The 20,246-nt window shown below is 32.4% G+C and overlaps 2 protein-coding genes across 3 annotated transcripts in view; one reads left to right on the top strand and one right to left on the bottom strand.

The window, feature by feature from the left end:
* The window catches only part of LOC127701343 (plasmanylethanolamine desaturase-like), a 429,461-nt gene that overhangs the window by 393,936 nt on the left and 15,279 nt on the right, over nucleotides 1-20,246 (top strand). The gene's annotated exons all lie outside the window — the stretch shown is intronic.
* On the bottom strand, nucleotides 8,460-18,746 carry LOC127701295 (Bardet-Biedl syndrome 10 protein homolog). Its single transcript, XM_052205168.1, has 2 exons — nucleotides 18,636-18,746; nucleotides 8,460-10,716 (listed from the first exon to the last, which is right to left on the bottom strand). The coding sequence occupies exon 2, from the start codon at nucleotides 10,329-10,331 to the stop codon at nucleotides 8,643-8,645; it is 1,689 nt and encodes a 562-aa protein (XP_052061128.1). The 5' UTR covers nucleotides 10,332-10,716; nucleotides 18,636-18,746; the 3' UTR covers nucleotides 8,460-8,642.

Genomic DNA, 20,246 nt, shown 5'->3' with positions numbered 1-20,246 from the left:
GCCTTGTGAAATCTAGGACAAAACCGGGTTGTACACGTTGACAAAACCGGGTGCTTCCATTTTGACATGACCCATTTCTTTCGTTCCATACGCAGAAATACAAGGATTGAGGTGCTCAAAGTGACTAGTTTTGCAATCTCCATGTCAATATCTTTCTTTCCATACCTTTCTTTCCGTACCATGTGAACAATTTAAGGAGAAATTAAACAAATTCGAGGCAATGTTCATTCAATTCGTCATTTTGACGTGCATTTTTACTTATTTCTCCGTTAATCTAGAATGGTTGTAGAAAATATTACATCTCACAATAGAAAATAGCTATATATGTATAAATATTCTTCGATATCATCGGATATTAGATACAATCGAGTCCAAACATTTTTTGCCGGGGTAGTTTATACACAGTGTATACAGGATTTGCTAGTCAGAATGTTTTACACTCAAAATTGAAAAAAAGACTAAAAGTCAATGAAACTGATACATGTTTGTATTAATCTGTTTCTAGAAAATTAGTTCTTAATATCATTTCTAAGTTCGAACACGGTACACAAAACATTATAGTGTCCATTATTTAATAGGCAGCGGCTATCTTTGGTGTCATCCCTTTAGTCCGACAACCATTATTCCGACAGCCCACTATTCCGACAGCCCATTATTTCGACAGCTCATTACTCCGACATCCCATTTACCGACAGCTCATTATTCCGGCATTGCATCTGTCATATGTGTATGGGTTAATTTTCTCCAAAAGACTACCTCTGTTCTCGATAATATTTTTGGTTGTCCGTTTAGATTCCGATTATTCTTATCATGCGGGATATTTGTTTCAGTGCCTTGGAGTTGAAACACAAGCATATTGCAACTGCAGGGTCCTTATCCTCGTCCCCCCCTTTTTTTTTACGTGTCTGGGTATTTTATTTGTCTTTATATTTTTGCGTTTGTGTGTCCATTGTCATTCTGTGCTGTTCTAGTCCCCGGTTTTGTTTTTGTCTCTTGATTCACCTTCTTTTTACTAGATCTTCGGTTTCCCTCCTTTCGCACCAAGGGAGTGAGGTTTCACCACTATTAACTACATAAATAAATATGTAAGACTGAGTTGGATAACCCGACCCGGCCTCTTTGATCGTAACACCTTCCACCTAGAGAAACAAGGTAATTTGTCGTATTAAACTCGGCGTATATTTTTTTTTATTGAAAACTTGTAAACGAAGCCTCTACAACCACGGGTCATTATTCTGTATGTATCACAATGGGGTTCTTATTTCATTTTTATATTTTGGTGAAAAACAATCATAATATGATGATTTTGTATCATCGGTTCAATAGTTTATCTTAGTGACTGTTTGGCAGAAGTCTTATTTTATGTATTTGTATATACTTTTAAAAAACATAGAAAAGAATAAGATATTTGGCGGGTAAACCTTGGTTCAGGTCAAATGTGAAGGGGTGTTCCAACACCGGAAACTCTAATGTTGGGAATGAGGCACTTTGGAAGAACACCCCTCCTTCAAGAATGGTACGGCTACTATTGTGGTATATAAGCAGGAGCAATTCTTTGCTCATGGTCACCGACCGTGCGAGGGCTTTATAGCCAGTCAAGGTCGTTAAAAACCCCCATAAGTAAACTCATGGTCATTTGTCATATGTCTACGAAGACATAAGACCAAGATACGGTACATGGATATTCGAGATCGTTGTCTCTTAACATATGATATATACTATTACTTTAAGTGTAATAAAGAACAGGTTGGTCCCTGTTAGAAACACGGACTTGTACAAGTTGGAGTTTACAAGTTGTACCGTATTGGACAAGTGTGTTAACTTGTAGGGTACATAATTGTACCAAGAGAAAAAGTTTGTTTGTAATAGTACAAATTTGTACCAGTTGTATATATTTGGAGTAGAATATAAATTTGGAGTAGAATATAAATTGAAAACAACGTTCAAACCTATGATTGCGTTGGATAAAAACCAGAATTTTAATACGTGTACATGCAAAACAAATTTCTTGGTAGAGGGGTCTAAATACAGCACAAACAACATTTTCCAAAAGACCAAAAAAGTGAAAAAGTATATTTTAACAAAACGCATTTGACTAGCAGGTCGAACAACTGATGTTCTTAAACCCTGCTGACTGCCATTGGCGATTGCCAAATAAACGGATCACCAAATGTAACAAAATGGATCTTATAATAATATATTACCAAATAGAAAACAATAAACTTACGGAAAAGATGGTATACCGCAAACATGAGGTGCAAAAATTTGTACATAGAATAGTTATAAATAGTTCATTATGGAACGCAAAGAGCAGTTGTACATATTTTAGTTCATTGATGTCAATTTATGAATAAAGTTTACTTGTTCGATATTTTATAAATAGAACCTTTTGGATCAAGAATTAAACTGGTAACGAACCTATTTTAAATAGAAAAAGACACGCTTACCCTGTGTACACGTTACAATAACAAAACAGAATCCAATGGAGGTCAATATATATCTACGTTGGTTTAACTAGTTCTAAGTGTCTTTTGTTTGTTCTTGTGTAATATAAAAATAAGGAGATGTGGTATTCTTGCCAATGAGACAACTATCCACCGAAGTTCCAATAAAGTCGATGTAAGCGATTATAGGCAACAGTACGGCCTTCAACAATGAAAAAACCCGTACCGTATAGTCGGCTATAAAAGGTTCCGACATGAAAAATTTGAAACAATTCAACTGAGAAAACTAACGGCCTAATTTATAACAAATCATTTTACGAAAACAAATATGACAGACATTAACCAACGACAACCACTGAACTACAGGCTCCTGACTTGGGACAGACACATAAAGAATAAGGCGGGGTTAAACATGTTTGAAGGTTCCAACACCCCCCCCCCCCCCTCAAATCTGAGACAGTAGTGTAACGTACAACATAAGAACAAACTATAAAAATCAGTTGAAAGGGCTAAACTCATCAGATCGATGCAAAGCGGAAAAACATCTAACAAAAACACAGACCGGACGTGACAGGGAGTTTATACATCCCTCATAACAACAAAAACACAAAGTACAGATCTGAGAGTCCTCGCAGTTACTGACAGCTAGTTCAAAGCCAATAACTAAAAAATATCATGTAACTGGCTCACTGTGCAAATTGACATTCAGCATCACACGCTTATTGGGAGACATTGACGCCAGTTCAATCCAAAATAAAAATAAAAAATCTCTACATAAAATAATATGTTATGCAAATGCAAATATTGAAGAAAACAGATCGACTACTATTATTGACAATATCTTGTAAAATGTACAGTGTATGCTAATACATCACAGTACGTGGCCATATTGGAGCCACAATATGCAATATACAGAATATAGATTCTGGATTTTATTAAGCAAATCATATTCTGATCCTGCCTAATTTGTTGAAAAAAGTTTGATGAGAATCTATATGAATAATTCCCTGTATAACATAATTCAAATTCTGCATATATATTACGCAATTAAAATTCTGTATAGTCTGTATTTGCGTATGCAAAGAATTGTTACGTCATAATAACGTATATACGGAATTCGAAGTCTATCCATACGGAAATAGTTCGTATATATCCGTTTTTTTAATTCTGTAAATACATTAACGATTTCTGTAAAAGCGCGAAAATATAGAATTGAATAATATACCTCTTGGGGAAATTCGCCTAATTGCGGACATTGCCGATACTAAAAAAAACCTTGTGTTGCAATTAGTTGCAGGTTGAGCGATTTTAGAGCTAAATTGACTAGGCTAATATGCGGAGGGAAAACGAATATCTCACTTTTCAGTAATATTATTGAAAATTGAAATAAAATAGATATAAAAAATAAATATACACAAATTTTAATAACGTATATACGTATTTCGATTTAAGAATATAAAAAGTATTCGAACTACCTATATAATATATCGTAATTATTTCTGTACAAATGTAATAACATATCTATACTACTAAAGAAAGAGACCGATTTCATTGAGCCGCAACTCCAAATATTTGTGATATTACGTATAAATGTAGTGTTTTGTACTTCCTAAATTTGTCTTTGAAACAATCATTTTTCCACAGAAAACGCCAATTTTTTGAGAAAATATCCAAATTCGGAGACCGTTATCGATCCGTGTCTTATACGCTTTCTCGCATGCCCAGTCGACTTACTGCCCGACAACTCGGCCCACGGCCAACTCGCACCACTCAAACACTCTCACTAATTATTACAACTTGCATCACTTTATCAAACTAGCACCACTCAAAAAAAAAAGAAATATAATATTGAAGAAATGTGTTTAATCATTAGATTGTTTTCTTCTTCTCTTAGTAAATTCCTCCTTTCTCGGAGCACCTGTGTCACACAGAGACAGAACTCGCACCACTCGAAAAAAAAATACTACAAACTCGCACCACTGAAAAATGCTTTAAATCATCAGAGGCCAAGTTCGAATAGAACCCGAGTTCTGACTAGAGTTCCACATGAACGGTAAATAATTTTGAAGAGTAAGGTCTCTATAGATTACCGGAAGTGCAAGGCCCCTACTCTGGATATGTTGACATTCAAATTTGATTGGATTGACGTCATAACATCCGGGATATGGAGTCGATCTCGAGGAACCCTGCCCACGCACAGGACTCCTCGGGTTCTTATGGCGGGAAAGCTAAATCCAATCATAACAGGTGTTATATATGACCATGTCAATCCTATCTACTCTAGAGTTCCATTCGAACTTGGCCAGCGATCTAGGGTGTCTTCTTCACTGAGTAATTTCCTCCGTTCTTGGAGCACCTGTATCACACGACAGAACTTGACTCGCACATTCGAAAAAAAAAAGAAATACTACAATCTAGCTCCACTGAGAAATGTTTTAATCATCAGTGTTCTAGGTTGTCTTCTTCTATGAGTTATTTCCTCCGTTCTAGGAGCACCTGTGTAACACTGAGACAGAAGCTACTAATTGGACATTCAAACTCCTATGGAAGAAGAACTGACAAACTAATAAAAACTATCAACATAATGCATCAGTGCATAAAAACAGTTTGAGAAACACGAACCCAAGCTGTGTATCACCATTAACATTTCAAGTAGTCTTCAAGCCGCGCTCGGACTAATGGGTTGTCGGATTATTGGGCTGTCGGATTGCACCAATGGGCTGTCGGAACAATGGGCCGTCAGACTAACGAGCTATCGGAATAATAGGCTGTCAGAATAATGGCATGTAACCCTATATTTCCGGCGCCTGCAAAATAGAAAATATGCCGGCTATAATAAAAATTGATGAATCCTAAATTTGTCTTTTGGATTTAATTCCGGATATTGTAAATTGGTGTGCTTTATCAACATAAAAAATGAAACATTATTATTTCAGTTTAATATAAATAACATGCGCAATACATAAAATACACACAAAATTTTAAAACATTGTCAAGCAAAAAACATATTATTAAAACTGTAAAAAAGAAGTCACAATAAAAATGCTGAATTATGGTGTCAGAATGAATTATTATTAAAATGAGAATTGAATTTAACTTCAATTTATAAATGTTTCAGTAGCATGTGTGCTATGGATTGCTGTGTTTTACTTAATTTTGTAAAAGTCACTTCAACTAGTTTTGAAAAAATATAAAGTTAACAATACTAAACAGTTACTGTACTCACTTTCTTTCTTATTACATGTATTTTTTATATGTACATAGAGCAAAGAGCAAAGGTTGTTCAAGGACATTTTGAGAACTTCAATTTACTGAAATTTTGTATTAGAATGTAAAGTTTAAAACAATTTAAAGTAGACATCAAAATTTCAATAGAGCCGCCAAATATTGCCGGCACCAGCAAATCACCCACTGCCCTTTTAATAATATATAAACTTCCTTCATCAAAAAACTTATGCAATGCACCATGCAGTTGAAGTAACTAAGCATACAAGTTTTCTCATTTGTATAAGATAATTCTTTAAATTATTTTTTTTTATTCAATTCATTATTAATTTATCTAAAAAAGCATTTATTTGTTTATTTTTTTTGGCTAACTATATGAATCAAAGTCCTACATTTCTTGTTATGTTAATAATGAAATGATGATGATGATGATGATGCAAAGTTAGGACAAGAATATGAACCCTGCTTTATAGAAAATTGAATACCGGTATCACATTATTCTGACTCTGAGCCTATCATACTTTGCACTCCAGCAATTATTAAAATTTGTTATTTTTACAATCCCCCCTTCACAAATTAATAGTGCCTTATTTCAGCTTTTTTCTTATGATCAAACTCATCTTTAATTCTGATGAGTTGAACCTTGCATCCAAAATTAAAGATCATCCCCCAAACAATGCAGGCTCTATCAAAATAAATGAGGTTATTTTTACTTAACAAGTCCCCCTCCCTAAATAAGAGCTCCCTTATGCAATTTTCCCCCATTATATAAATCTATCAGTTATTCTGATGAGTGGAAACCTTAATTAAAAAATGAAAGCAGTAGTATGGTGACATGAAATAATCATTTTTGCTAGTCAGAAGTCACTCTGCAGAAAAATAGTCCCAACTTCATATTTTTCTGATAATCAAACTCATCTGTTGTTCTGAAGAGTGGAAACCTTATTCCTAATTTTAAGAGGATCTGATTTTATGTTGGAAGTCTTAAAGATAAAGGTTTTTTACTACAAGTATCACAAAAACTTAACATTTTTAAAGATCCATGACACTGGGGTTAAGGTCAGATAAAAACTGTCAGACAGACATATACACCAAATATTGTTGACCTATTGTTTATGGTAATTCAGAAACAGACCAAAACACAAAAACTAAACATTGACCAATAAACCATGAAAATGAGGTCAACAGTTCTGCCAACTTTTAATAATGCAAATGCGTGAGATTTGGCCAAAATCTTAAAGATCAAAGAGAAAAAACAATAGATCAAAGGAAAATGTCGCCAAATAAGCATGAAAATGCGTGAGACTTGGCAGCCCTGGGTCAAGGTAAGATGATACCAGCCTAGACAGACATGTACACCTTACAATCATTCCATACACTAAATATAGTTGACCTATTGCTTATAGTACTTGAAAAAACAGACCAAAACACAAAAACTTAACATTGACCAATGAACCATGAAAATGAAGTCAAGGTCAGATGAAACCTGCCAGATTGACATGTACCCCTTACAATCATTCGATACACCACATATAGTTGACCTATTGCTTATAGTACTTGAAAAAACAGACCAAAACACAAAAACTTAACATTGATCACTAATCCATGAAATGAGGTCGAGGTTAGGTGAACCCTGTCAGACGGACATGTAGACCTTGCAAGGAACCCATACACCAAATATAATTATCCAATTATTCATGAGAAATTCACATGACAAAAAACTGTAATTTTTTTTAAAGCAGTCGCTGAACCATGAAAATGAGGTCAAGGACAATGGACATATGACAGACAGAAAACTTCATTACATAAGGTATCTGTATACTAGGTGTGAAGCATTCAGGTCTTCTAGCTTCCCAAATATAAAGCTTTATACAAATAATTTACATCGCTGCCACAAGATAGTTGACCCTATGTCTCGCATACTGCCACTTTCGTCACAGGCGAGAAAAAACATTTTGTGATTCTACATCCCAACATGACATATTGCAGACAATTGGGAAGAGCTGACATGTTGTTTTATTTAAAAATTCCTCCCACCTAAACTGCTTTTTTTAAATGTAAAATAGATCAAAATCAAACATTGCTCTTCACACATCCAGTATAATTCTACCCACCTTGATGTGTGTGGGCATTTTGTTTATGATTTTTCTTAAAAAAAATAAGTTTTTCCTTAACTTACAGAAAAGATCATTTGATATAGTTTTTTCAATTCTTCAGCAGGAAATTTAGCACTGTTTTAATACTGTTCAATAAATTTAATTAGAACATTTTCAATGTAAGTTCTATATAATTACCTGCATAGGTCATAAATTACAGAATATATTGAGAATAAGCACAAAAAAAACCCAATTAAATAAGAGAAGGAAGGATTAGTTACTTCCTTGCAAAACAAACGAACAATTAGTGTTTTTGATATATAATCTTTTATTTACTACTTCATCTTTCCAGACTTATGTTATGTTTTCAGGAAGTCTAAAAAAATGTATGATAATAAAATGCTAATGACCTCAGTGACAATGACTGACATATCTAATAATCAGCTCAACCATTGATTTTAAAAAAAAAATGGAGGCATGGAAGTAGTAACAGATCCTGGATTTGTTTTTAAATCTGAGACTTACAATTTTTATGTTCCTGAGGTGTGCCCAAGATTTTTATTTTTAATATAACACATTTCTTGATCTCTGCATTGCTGTTGTGTTTGTCTTTTCTACATCTGAGCCCAAGATTTCTATTCTTATTTTTAATAAAACACATTTCTTGATCTTTGCATTGTTTTTGTTTTTGTTGTTTTCTTTTTTTTTTTGTCTGAGTTCATTTCCCCATAATAGTTTCTTCATTTTCATATCCTGGTTTCACTCCCCCCCCCCAAAAAAAAAACCCACAAAACCATTTTAGCATGTATAATGAAAATATAATTATCACTCTCTGACAAGACACAATGAAAAATCAATTTGAATCATAAATTGAATTTTATTCATCATGTTCATTAGAATCTTCATTATTGTGATTTATATTTTTCACTCCTACAAAATAATCAATCCGAAGCACCTGCTGCATAAGTTCTAACACTGAAAGTAAAATGTGAATTTTGGGTTCGACCAATTCTAAAACACCATTATCAAACAGATTTGATACTTGACCATTCTTATCTATTCCTAAATATTTCCCAGCATGCCTGGAATTATTAATCTTTTCTGACAAAACAAGAAGCAGTTTGAAATCTAATTGTTTGGAGGGCGAATTATTGTGAAATAGAATTCTGGGTAATTGTAGTACAGCAGTACTTAAAAGCTTACAAATAAGCTTGATGCTACAAGAGCTTTCTCTTTGTGAATACTCAGATAGAAATTCTGCCACAAGAAACTCAAAGGTTCCTCCTCCGCCAATTACAGATATTTCAGTTCCAAAATTTTCATTGCCATCTTCATCTGTTAGACCCTTTGGTATATCAGAACTAAGAAATGATGATATTGTTTTCAAAGATTTCTTCAAATTAAGAAATGCCTGATTACATAAGCCTTCAGTTGGAGCACAAATAATTAACATCTTTGGCAAATGCAGTTGACAATCTAATTCCAAATGAACACACTGTCGCCCATTCAAAATTAAAGGTTTGCAAGATTTTGCACTGTGAAGCATATTACTCTCCAATGTGTCAAAAATGCTAGTACTTGGACTCATCTTTAAACTTGACATCAACCAATCACAGTCTTCCTCTGCTACATACTGAACAACACTGATTCCATTTAATGCAAAAAGCTGCAAAGCTTGGTCCGATACTTGTTCAGAGCATAGAATTAGTTGTATATTTTTTGTTTTGCACATCTCTACAAATTTCTGCAGAAAATAATGATGGTGGTCCATGAATCTGATTAAAGACGATTCATTCTTTAGTCTAATTATCTCCCTTGTTTCTACATTTTTTTGATGTCCTGTTATTGGGAATAAACAAATTATGAATATGACATATTGAAATAAATCATTTTGACTGTACACAGCAAATCTTCTTTGAATGAGAAATGGTGACAAAGTTTTTGATTCACTATATGGTAGACTTGGAACTTTTACACAAAATTGATAAAAATTGTCAGCCATATATCTAATATTGTTTATAATTACTTGTTCATCTTGTCCATGTGTACAAACTGCTTCATTCATCATGGTGACATAATGCTCAATGATTCTTTCTTGGAAACTGTTAGATAAAGACGTTCTTAGAATTTCACAAACGGTACCAGAAGAAATAACTCGTTCTGAACCTGGTATTTTTGATTTTATGAATGATCCAAGTTTCGAACTGATTTCAAATTTAATCTTTTGAAGAGCAAATACACAATCATTGTGACTAGTAGACTTGAATTCTTGCTGTAAAAGTTCATGAAAGAATTTTGATAAATAAAGTATAAATGTTTTACTGCCATCTCCTGTAAAACTGACCGTTCTTGTCATGGAATCAATAATTAGTCTGGCAACAGGATGACCGAATTGCAGTTTTCTTAACACTGTTTTACCATCACTAGAAATGATCACCTGACCTGTTTCAGTAGCCAGCAGAATTTTTGATCCACGAGGTCCAAGCGAGTGTGAAATTATTCTATCAATCGTATCACAAATCTGCACAATTGTTTTTAGTTCTACTTTGTGATAACTTATTGCCATTGCTTCTTCTAATAACTTTTTCAGTAATTTATTGCCATTGCTTATACTAATGATTACTAATTATTGACATTGCTTCTACTAATAATTAGTAATTTATTGCCATTGCTTTTACTAATAATTAGTTATTTATTGCCATTGCTTTTACCAATAATTAGTAATTTATTGCCATTGCTTCTACCAGAACTAATAATTAGAATAAACAAAGCAACAAAATACTTGATTGATTTTCCAATAAGAATTATCTGTTTCACACATGGGTTTCAATCTCTGGACAAATTCTAAATCTTAAAATCTTGTATACACTATTGAGCATTGACAAACAGACAGAGTTTCAATCCATTCCAGCTGACAAACTCGTTCTATTAACATCATCTTATTATTTAACCTGAAAGATAAATACAAAAAATAAATTATATTGAAATCTTATCATACAAAATATACCACATATTCTTATTTTCATAATGTTTTTTTTAATATCTGAAGGATGTTATTTGATAGATTTACATATATATAATAATACTGTAAATTCAGAAATAATCAAATGGTGATGTTTTTATTAATGTGAAAAATGTGACAGTATCAGGTTCGCAGTAGTTAAAACCGGCATTCATTATATTTCAGCAGTGATTTTCCGTCACAATATTTTTGAAATTCTTTAATTAGATCTAGCATTTTAACCAGTAATCAGTGATTCACAATAAACAATGCACACATTAATTTCTATATTTTCAGAGCTTAACATTTTTTTTTAATTCAAGGGGACAAAAAGTGAACTTTATCATATCTTATCTTTTACCAAGAAATTAAAATCCTTACAGATGATAATCATGATAATCCATGCAAAAAACATGATATGGACTATACATGGACATGACTAAATGTTCGAGTTGAACTTTTTAATAATAATCTTTTCACAAATTGAAAAAAAGCTCATATAAATTAAGTATCATAAGAAGCAGGATTATTCTGAAAAGACCAATTTTTTTCAAAAAAAGGGGGAGGGGTAAAGTACTTGATTGCAAGCATTCAAATATATCAACATACTATCTCAGCTGTCAGTATTAATGCATAAAAGGACAATATTAGATATACAAATAAAAACAAACAACAAAGAAAAACACATGATCCAGATAGCCTACACAATGTAATTGGGTTAAATCAGTTAAACAGAACACAAACAGAACACAAACTGAACGGTTCAGAACCTTTTGTTCATATAGAATTTTGTACAGACAAATATGTAGAGATATTGTGGAAAGTTTTAATGAGAACATAACTTTCAAAATGGGAATGGGGGATAAAGATCCTTGAAAGTGTAGCACTTCATGTGTATCAAAAATGTATGAAAAAGGTTAGTTGAAATCTATCCTTTGAGAAATAAATATTATTTAAAATATTTATTGTAAGTATATTGTATATTGCCAAAAAGGCTTGATCTTAAGATATTTGAACTTTGTGTTTGGTTAGAAAAGCTATAAAATATCAACCACAAAAATGGTTTCCGTTTTAGAGCTAATTTCCTAATGCTTGTAGACTTTAGTTGGCTTGCTTGCTTTGTATAAACATTTGCTTAATTTACAAGCTGAAGCATTAGGAAATTAGCTCTAAAGTTGCAAGTTTTTTTTTATCCTGTTTGTTTGGTAAGATAATTACCAGTAGGGCTTGGATAATGTTAAGTATTTACATATGTTTTATTTCTGAATGGCATCAAAATTTACATAATACAATGAAACCTAAGAAATTTCATCATGTCCAAAATTTGTATGTGCAAACAAGAGATTGTAATTTTAAACAACTATTTGTAAGGTTTTATAGCTATTTGCAGAATATTGCTTGACAAGCAATTATTTCACTGAATATTTTAATTAATATATATACAACCTTGTCTCAGAATTCAAAAGTCCATAATATGGGTCGGTTGCACTTTCTATACATATCATGGTCATTGTTTATCAAAAACTTGTGAATGGTATCAAAAGAGCTATATGAAAACAAGTTATTTAAGGTAATCAATTAAATATTTTTACAAGTGAATATATATATGTGTGAAAGAGAAATTGTCAATTAATAAATTTCTGGATTGATAATTGGTAATTTTACATTACATTTATTAAGATAAACATGCATATGTGTGTTCCCATTTTCAACAGGTGTTTCAAGTTGCTATATTCCAGAAAACATATTCAACTCTAAATTTCAATCGCCTAATATTTGTCATATTTACCAGCCCAGCGCTTGCTGGTTAAACTAAAAACTATTCTCCCTGTGTCTAAACAAGCAAAGCAAACAGCTCAAATAATGAATAGGGCCCATTTATTTGGTTGCTGGGCTGGAGGACACAACACAAGGCAATGCTTAAGTTTCATATGAACATAACTTTTTTCTGTTGTCTAAACAAGCCAAGCAAGCAGTTTAAAAAAAATAAAATTAAAATTAAAAAACAATTGTTCAGAGAACAATTGAAGGTCTTTACACCCCAAATCAAGTTACTATTACATCAGAAAATTTGGTTTAAGAATAGTAGCTCTTGTGTGAGATAGCTTATCTTAGAAAAAAAAGAAAATACTTTATGGAACTTTTTCATGAAATAAGGGAGATAATAAGCCACTTCTGGTTTAGTCAAAGTCACTTCAGGTGTCAAATGATAGCTTAGTCAAAAGTGATTCCAAACATTATATTGTTTGAATATATTTTTCATGAGATAAGGGAGATAATTTGCTACTTCTGGTTTGAAATAATAACACTTTTGGTTACATTTGATAGGTTACTTCACACTGATTCCAAAAATATACAGTTTTAGGTACTTTTACATGAAAAATAAGGTAACAATAGATTTTTCCGCATAACAAAAGGTCACTTCTGGTTGATCTTTTAAAGGTCACATGTCTTCCAACCAAATGCAAAGACCACATGCCTTTATCATGTTTGAATATGCAGTAATAACAAAGGTCAAAATATAAAACATGAAATTTACCTCTGACCTTGACCTCCATTTCAAGATCATGAAACAACGACCTCAAATCAAAAGACCCTTGGTCTCTATCACTTATTGTTTACCAGTTACAATACAAATTTGTTTTAGGCAATTAAGATTGAAGCTTGTGATTCAATAATTAAGCTATCTACAGTGTGTAAGAATAAAGTAACTCAAATCTTATACATCCAAGAAAGTTGGAGCCAGAAAATCAGCTGCTATATTCTATCATCGGTTTGGAAAACTTAGAGCCAGCTTTGTCTTGTTTTCCTTTCCCCAATTTGAAACAATGATCAACTTAAATTTCTTAAATGTACCATACTGTTATTTTTACTGTATACATCATTTAACTTTATGTGATGATTTGTCATGTAATGTATAGTCCTGTTAATTTATATTTTTTTCTTCCTTACAATTTCACTGACACTGTTGTCTGAAGTTTTGGAACTAAAGCCAAACACTGATCTATATAACTTTGTTAACTTTGACGAAATTTGAAAAAGAATTTTCACACCCCTTCTTACATAGTTTTGAGGAGTAATCATTCGTTCTTTCTAGGCTGAACTACAGTGGATTTTGGTTATTTGCATAGCCAATTTGTCAAATAAAATTATATAATTAAGCGGAGTAGGTATACCCAAAAACATATATTATAGTTGATGTTAAGACGCCCTGATAACTCTGCCCTTAGCAAGCTGGGACTATAGCAAACTCTGCCTAACAAAATAGGCCTCACAAACAGTCTAGAACAAACTCATATTATAGCAAACTTGGACTACTAGAAGAATTTAAGTATGATAAACAATGTTATCTACTTACCGTATTTGAAATTAATTATCAGTACTTTATTTTAAATTGATTATCAGTTTAAATAATTTATTTTGAACATATTACAAGAAAGAAATATAAATTCCATTAACAAGATAAATAAAGAGCTGTGCCATGAGCACATGATTTACGCCTGTTGCTTTTTCAAAGAATAAAGTTCCTTAACTACTCAATGTCATATCAGAAATTTATAAAAAAACTAAAGGGAGGTTATTTTAATAGATATAAACCAGTCATCACTGCTCAAAGCACTTTTAATATATTGTCCTAAAACTGGAAAATCCCCCTTTTTTAATAGTAAAACCCCATAACTCAGAAATGTAAAATCTAAAATTTATAAAAATCTAAAGGGAGCTCATGTCAATAGATATAAACAATTCACCAAAGTTTCATGAAAAACTGCTCAAAGCATTTTTGAGTTATTGTCCTAAAACTGGAATATCCCCCTTTTTAAATGAATAAAACCCCATAACTCGGAAACATAAAATCTAAGATTTATAAAAATGGAAAGGGAGCTCTCATCAATAGATATAAACAATTCACCAAAGTTTCATGAAAACTGCTCAAAGCATTTTTGAGTTAGTCGGAAAACTGGAAAATCCCCCTTTTTTAATGAATAACACCCCATAACTCGGAAACGTAAAATCTAAAATTTATAAAAATTGAAAGGGAGCTTACGTCAATAGATATAAACAATTCACCAAAGTTTCATGCAAATTGGTTAAAGCGTTTTTGAGTTACTGTCCGACATGTTGATGACAAACAGACAGACAGACAGACAATGGTAAACTATAATACGTCCCGTAAACGAACGTATAATAAACGGGTGTATAAAAATATAAAAGTATGACTTATTTCAGTTAAAAAAGAAAAATAAGCACATATTTTTCTTTTCATTTGTCTTATTTTTTTTACATTTTTTTAATTATGTATCATATGCATACCTGTAATTACATGCATGACATTGTAATTACCAAATAATCAGTGACTTCAAAGTAAGGGCTATGATCTCTATGTGTGTTTCTGATGTTTTTTGTGTCCTTGTTTTAATTTGATAACAAATCTTATTGTAATAATAAGTATACCGGTATACAGATTTGATCATATTTCATTCAATTGTGTCTCAGTGTGATTTCTTTTTGATTTTATAAATAAAGAAAACATAAAGTTTTTATTCCAGCACATGTCAACAAACATATCAATGCTTTCAACATGCTTCCTCTGACATGTATAGTGCTGCTGTTTGTATTGCTGAATCTACCATTCCAATGGCTATTGTGACAGAACTGGCTTCTGATGAGCTTAGAGCAGCAGTTGTCTATTTCTCATTCCACTGGGCTAGACACTAACCATTTCTTTTCCTTGTAGAAGATGAAGGTATCTTCCATTTTCAGGGCCTTCTCCCTTTCATTTTTTATACATATAAATCTGCGGTTAACGGGATATCATAAAGTATTGTACAGGTTTTCCTGACTTCGTCCCCTTTCTTAGGTACATGTACAACACCTGCCTCATATTAGTCTAAGTATGTTAGGGCGCATTACATTTGCATGCATTTGGGGATTCAAAAAATTTACGTTTACAAGTGCACTGCTTTTTATTCCATTTGTGCACATTCGTTTTACAGGTAATACAGGTGAATATAAAGATAATTCATAATAAATATGTCGATAGTTATTATTCTTGAACATATATATATATATATATATATAATTTTAAATTATGTATTTTTCATATTGAATTCTAGAAAAATACATTAAGTGATCATTCATGAGAAATCCTGTAATCGCTTAAGGCATAAATTGCAAGTGAACATGGTGAATAGAATTTTGTTTCCAATCTATGAAGGCTTTATACAGTGGTCAGCACTTGTGTGTAGAAGTAAGAAAGAGAAAATATAGTATATGGAGGCACAATTCCGAAAATACCAGAATGGAGAATTTGACGGAATTCAATTTCTTAAAGCAGTAGGCTTCAAATATTCAGCACGCATGTGCACCAACACGTAAAATCAGAACTTTTAGTCGATCTTCAGACTTAGTGATTGTGCATAATAAAACAGACTTATCCAGCTAGAACCCCCACTCCAACCTCTTCATTGGTGAACAAAGGACTAAGACTTACAGAAGGGTTACTTGTAAATACTTAAACAAATAAAAAGACAATAAAATAAAATTGAGAATGGAAATGGGGAATGTGTCAAAGAGACAACAACCCGACCAAAACAGCTTAAGGCCACCAATGGGTCTTCAACACAGCGAGAAAATCCCGCACCCGGAGGCGTGCTTCAGCTGGCCCCTAATCAAAAATGTGTACTAGTTCAGTGATAATGGACGTCATACTAAACTCCAAAACATATAAATGAACTAAAATTAAAAATCATACAAGACTAACAAAGGCCAGAGGTTCCTGACGTGGGACAAGCGCAAAAATGCGGCAGGGTTAAACATGTTTTGTGAGATCTTAACCCTCCCCCTATACCTCTAGCCAATGTAGAAAAAACAAACACACAGCAATACGCACAGTAAAACTCAGTTTAAAAGAAGTCTGAGTCTGATGTCAGAATAGGTAACAAAAGAAACTAAGCAAAATGACCATGATACATAAATTAACAAAGGACTACTAGCAGTTACTGACATGCCAGCTCCAGACCTCAATTAAACTGATTGAAAGATTATGTCTTCATCATACATGTATGAAAATCAAGCACAATCCCTTCCGTTAGGGGTTTAGTATCATACCATCATAAAATATATTAGAAGAACATAACCCGTATCATGCCAAAAACTGTATTATTTATATGTGTTTACTTGTAAAATGAATGCGTGCAAAAGTAACCAAAAGCTGTGAGCAAATGCAATGGTAATAAGCACAAATGTAATAGACGTGTTTACACTTGTATGCAAATTTGTCGGCCTTTACGTAAAATCACACAGGTTCCCGTAAACTTTGACATCATAATTCAAAACATTTGACGTCACAATTAAAAAGTGATTGTTGCCTGACGTCAAAAGGTGATTCAGAGTAGACCTAAGGTCATTCGGAGGCAAAATATAGCTAAATACCAAAGTGTAAATACGTTTATACACCTGAAATCGCAATTTGTCAGCCATTACTGGAAATAACAAAGGTTCCCGTAAAATTTTGACGTCAAAATAGAAAATAACTGACGCCACAATGGAAAGGTGATTGTTGTATGACATCAATAGTTCAAGAGGCGCAGATTCTTGGGTCAAGCGGCGCAGATTCTCTGGTCAAGCGGCACAGTTTTCCAAATAGTGATAAGGTCTATGCACTGGTTTGTTATGGGTCGAGTCATCAAAGCATGACTCGTTTTACAGGTTTAATTAATTGTGTGGTGAATTGAACATATCCGTGTGATGGAAGCAAGTTAACTCGTACCACGTAAACTCGTACTAAAAAAGTCAACTCGTACCAACGTAAACTCGTACCACTGGGAAGTCGTACCAATCAGAACTCGTACCATTAAAAATATATTAAAAAATACGAATGTTTTATGATTTTGTTTTTGGTAAACTAAATAAAAAAAGTTGAATTACTTGAATTTTATACTAGATTTTAATGAAAACTTAGACAAAAATATGAATGTTTTATGATTATTTTTTATTAAAGCTTTATACAAAAAATTAAAATATCTTTGAATTTTATACCAGATTTTAATGATAACTTAAACAAAAATACGAATGTTATTTCTTAATTTCCATGATAATAATTATATTAAATTCCTTTGATTGTGTGATTATTGGTTGATTATCAACTAATTAACTTGTTTAATCATATTTGCATGGTCATATTCTGCTAAAATGTGCTGAATATGGTATAAAAATAAATTTCATACTTTCTAACTGTTGGCTGGGACTATTATACTAATGTTAGTATAATAGTCCCAGCTGTTGGTCATAAACAATTATTTTAAACCTTTAAAACACAATAAATAAATTCTTTCATTAAATAAAACTCCTTTTAGAAACAATAGAAAAATACCCAAATCTATTCAATGTTACTGATTTGGGATGATTAAAAATTAAATCAAATAGTTGTCAGTAAAAGTTTAAAAAAGAGTCTATTCAAGGGAGACAACAAAGCCAATCCGCCACGGTTTTCTCTATCAAATAAGACAAGGAAAATTAGCTACAAATTGGTCATTGTAATTTCAAATTATATACATTTTACAGACTTAAGAGGTATTGAGTGTAATTAAAGTATATATTCATCATTAAACACCATTTGAATGCATTTAAATAAGTTGGTACGAGTTTACAATGGTATGAATTTACCGTGGTACGAGTTTGCATTGGTACGAGTTTTTTTTTAGTGGTACGAGTTGACATTGGTACGAGTTTACAATGGTACGAGATAACTTTAATTCTGTGTGATTAAGCAGAGATATAATATTATATGTCTCTGAGTGAAGGAAATCCATGATGGAGGTGTGCCTACATTGGCAGAATATATACAAATTAAGTAGTTTTATATCATACGTCTCTGTTTGTGAAAGTCCCTGATGTGTCAGAAGTAAGACACCTATAACAATATCAAATCATTCTCACTGCATGGCATTTGTTTACATGAGAGCCTTGTGTTCGTCAAACTTTATCCACACGAGAAATAAGTCATGTATTTAAACCTTTACACGACTAAGACTTTTTCTTTTGTAACGAAGATAAAAAATATACGACTTCACGCATGCGTAGCGGATCTGCGGGAAATTTGACACACAACATGGACCTCTTTGATGAAAAAGAACTTGAAAGTATAAAACGTTATTATGAAATTTCAAAAAGATCACTATAGTATATTGTCGTTAGGATATGTCACTAGCAATTAAACAAAACTAAGGAACGTAAACACTCCAGGCGAGGTCTAACTTCACCAGCTGTCATATTTTGTAAACAAAACAGTCCAAATATTATAGTTATGACTGCTTGGAAAGCTACTTGAATTTTTGCCTATATACCATCATGTCTCATAATGTGAATACAATAACTGGACATGTGCCACGGTCTTCAATTCAATGACTTCATCTCTTTATTTGTGTTATTTAATTTTTATCCATACACATTTATGCTCATGTCACAGCTGAAGATGCATAAGCAAACTTGTACGATAACAGGTGATAACACAATCCAAGGATTTGTAAAGTGTACAAATCCTTGCACAATCGTACTACTTGAAGAATTTAAGCATGATAAACAATGTTATTTACTTTATTTTAAATTAATTATCATTTAAAAACTAAGGATGTCTATTACAACGTCCGTGATGTTTAGTATAATAACACTGATTGGTGAAACGGTTTCCAGTCCTGACCCGAAGGAAATAAACTATTTTATGAATCTAAGACTTGGGATTCATCCTAGTACAAAGTGAAATACCCTCTCTTTATATACATATAAGGTAACACAGTAATGGGATGAAATAACACTGTAAAAAAAATTAGGGTCATGAATTTTTTAAGTAAAGTAGTGATTTAATTTGGTCCAGCCGAAAAAGGGTTAAAAATTATTACAACTTTGATATAATAATGAATACTATATTGAAGTACAAATGTATTGAGGCCGAGAAAAAAAAAATCTGTGTTTCCGGTAACCCGACCGACCCTGTTTTTTTAGCCCCGACCCTAATTTTTTTATTGGATCTTCAAAAAAAAAAAAAAAAATTGGTATCAACCGACCCTGTTTTTGACACAGGCCTCTGTTAATCGACATAATTATTTATCTAACTGCACAGAATGACTTCATCTCTTTATTTGAAAGCCAGTAAAACATTTTATTTATGTCAAAAGGTATTCCAAATAGGTTAAAATCCAAGAAATTTGCACAGCAGGTGCTTCAAAAACATTGCAAATGGCCGCACTTCCGGTATTTGAAACTAATTACGGACACAGACTTGCAAAAAACCATGATAATTTTCCGGATTTCGTTTACAATGTCAAAAAAAAAAAAATCCGACCTACCGACTCTATTTAACAAAATGATGTTACCGGAAACACAGATTTTTTTTTTTTAGGCCTGAGCAAACCATATTTTAGTATTACATGTATTTAATAAATTGTTGTTTTTTTCTCATTGAAAGAATTAAAAAGGGAAAGA

This window comes from Mytilus californianus, unplaced genomic scaffold (assembly GCF_021869535.1).
Source record: "Mytilus californianus isolate M0D057914Y unplaced genomic scaffold, xbMytCali1.0.p SCAF_5, whole genome shotgun sequence".
In the NCBI taxonomy this organism is placed as follows: Eukaryota; Metazoa; Mollusca; class Bivalvia; order Mytilida; family Mytilidae; genus Mytilus; species Mytilus californianus.
Note: the sequence above shows the minus strand (reverse complement) of the source record. Positions and strands in the feature narration are given on the sequence as shown.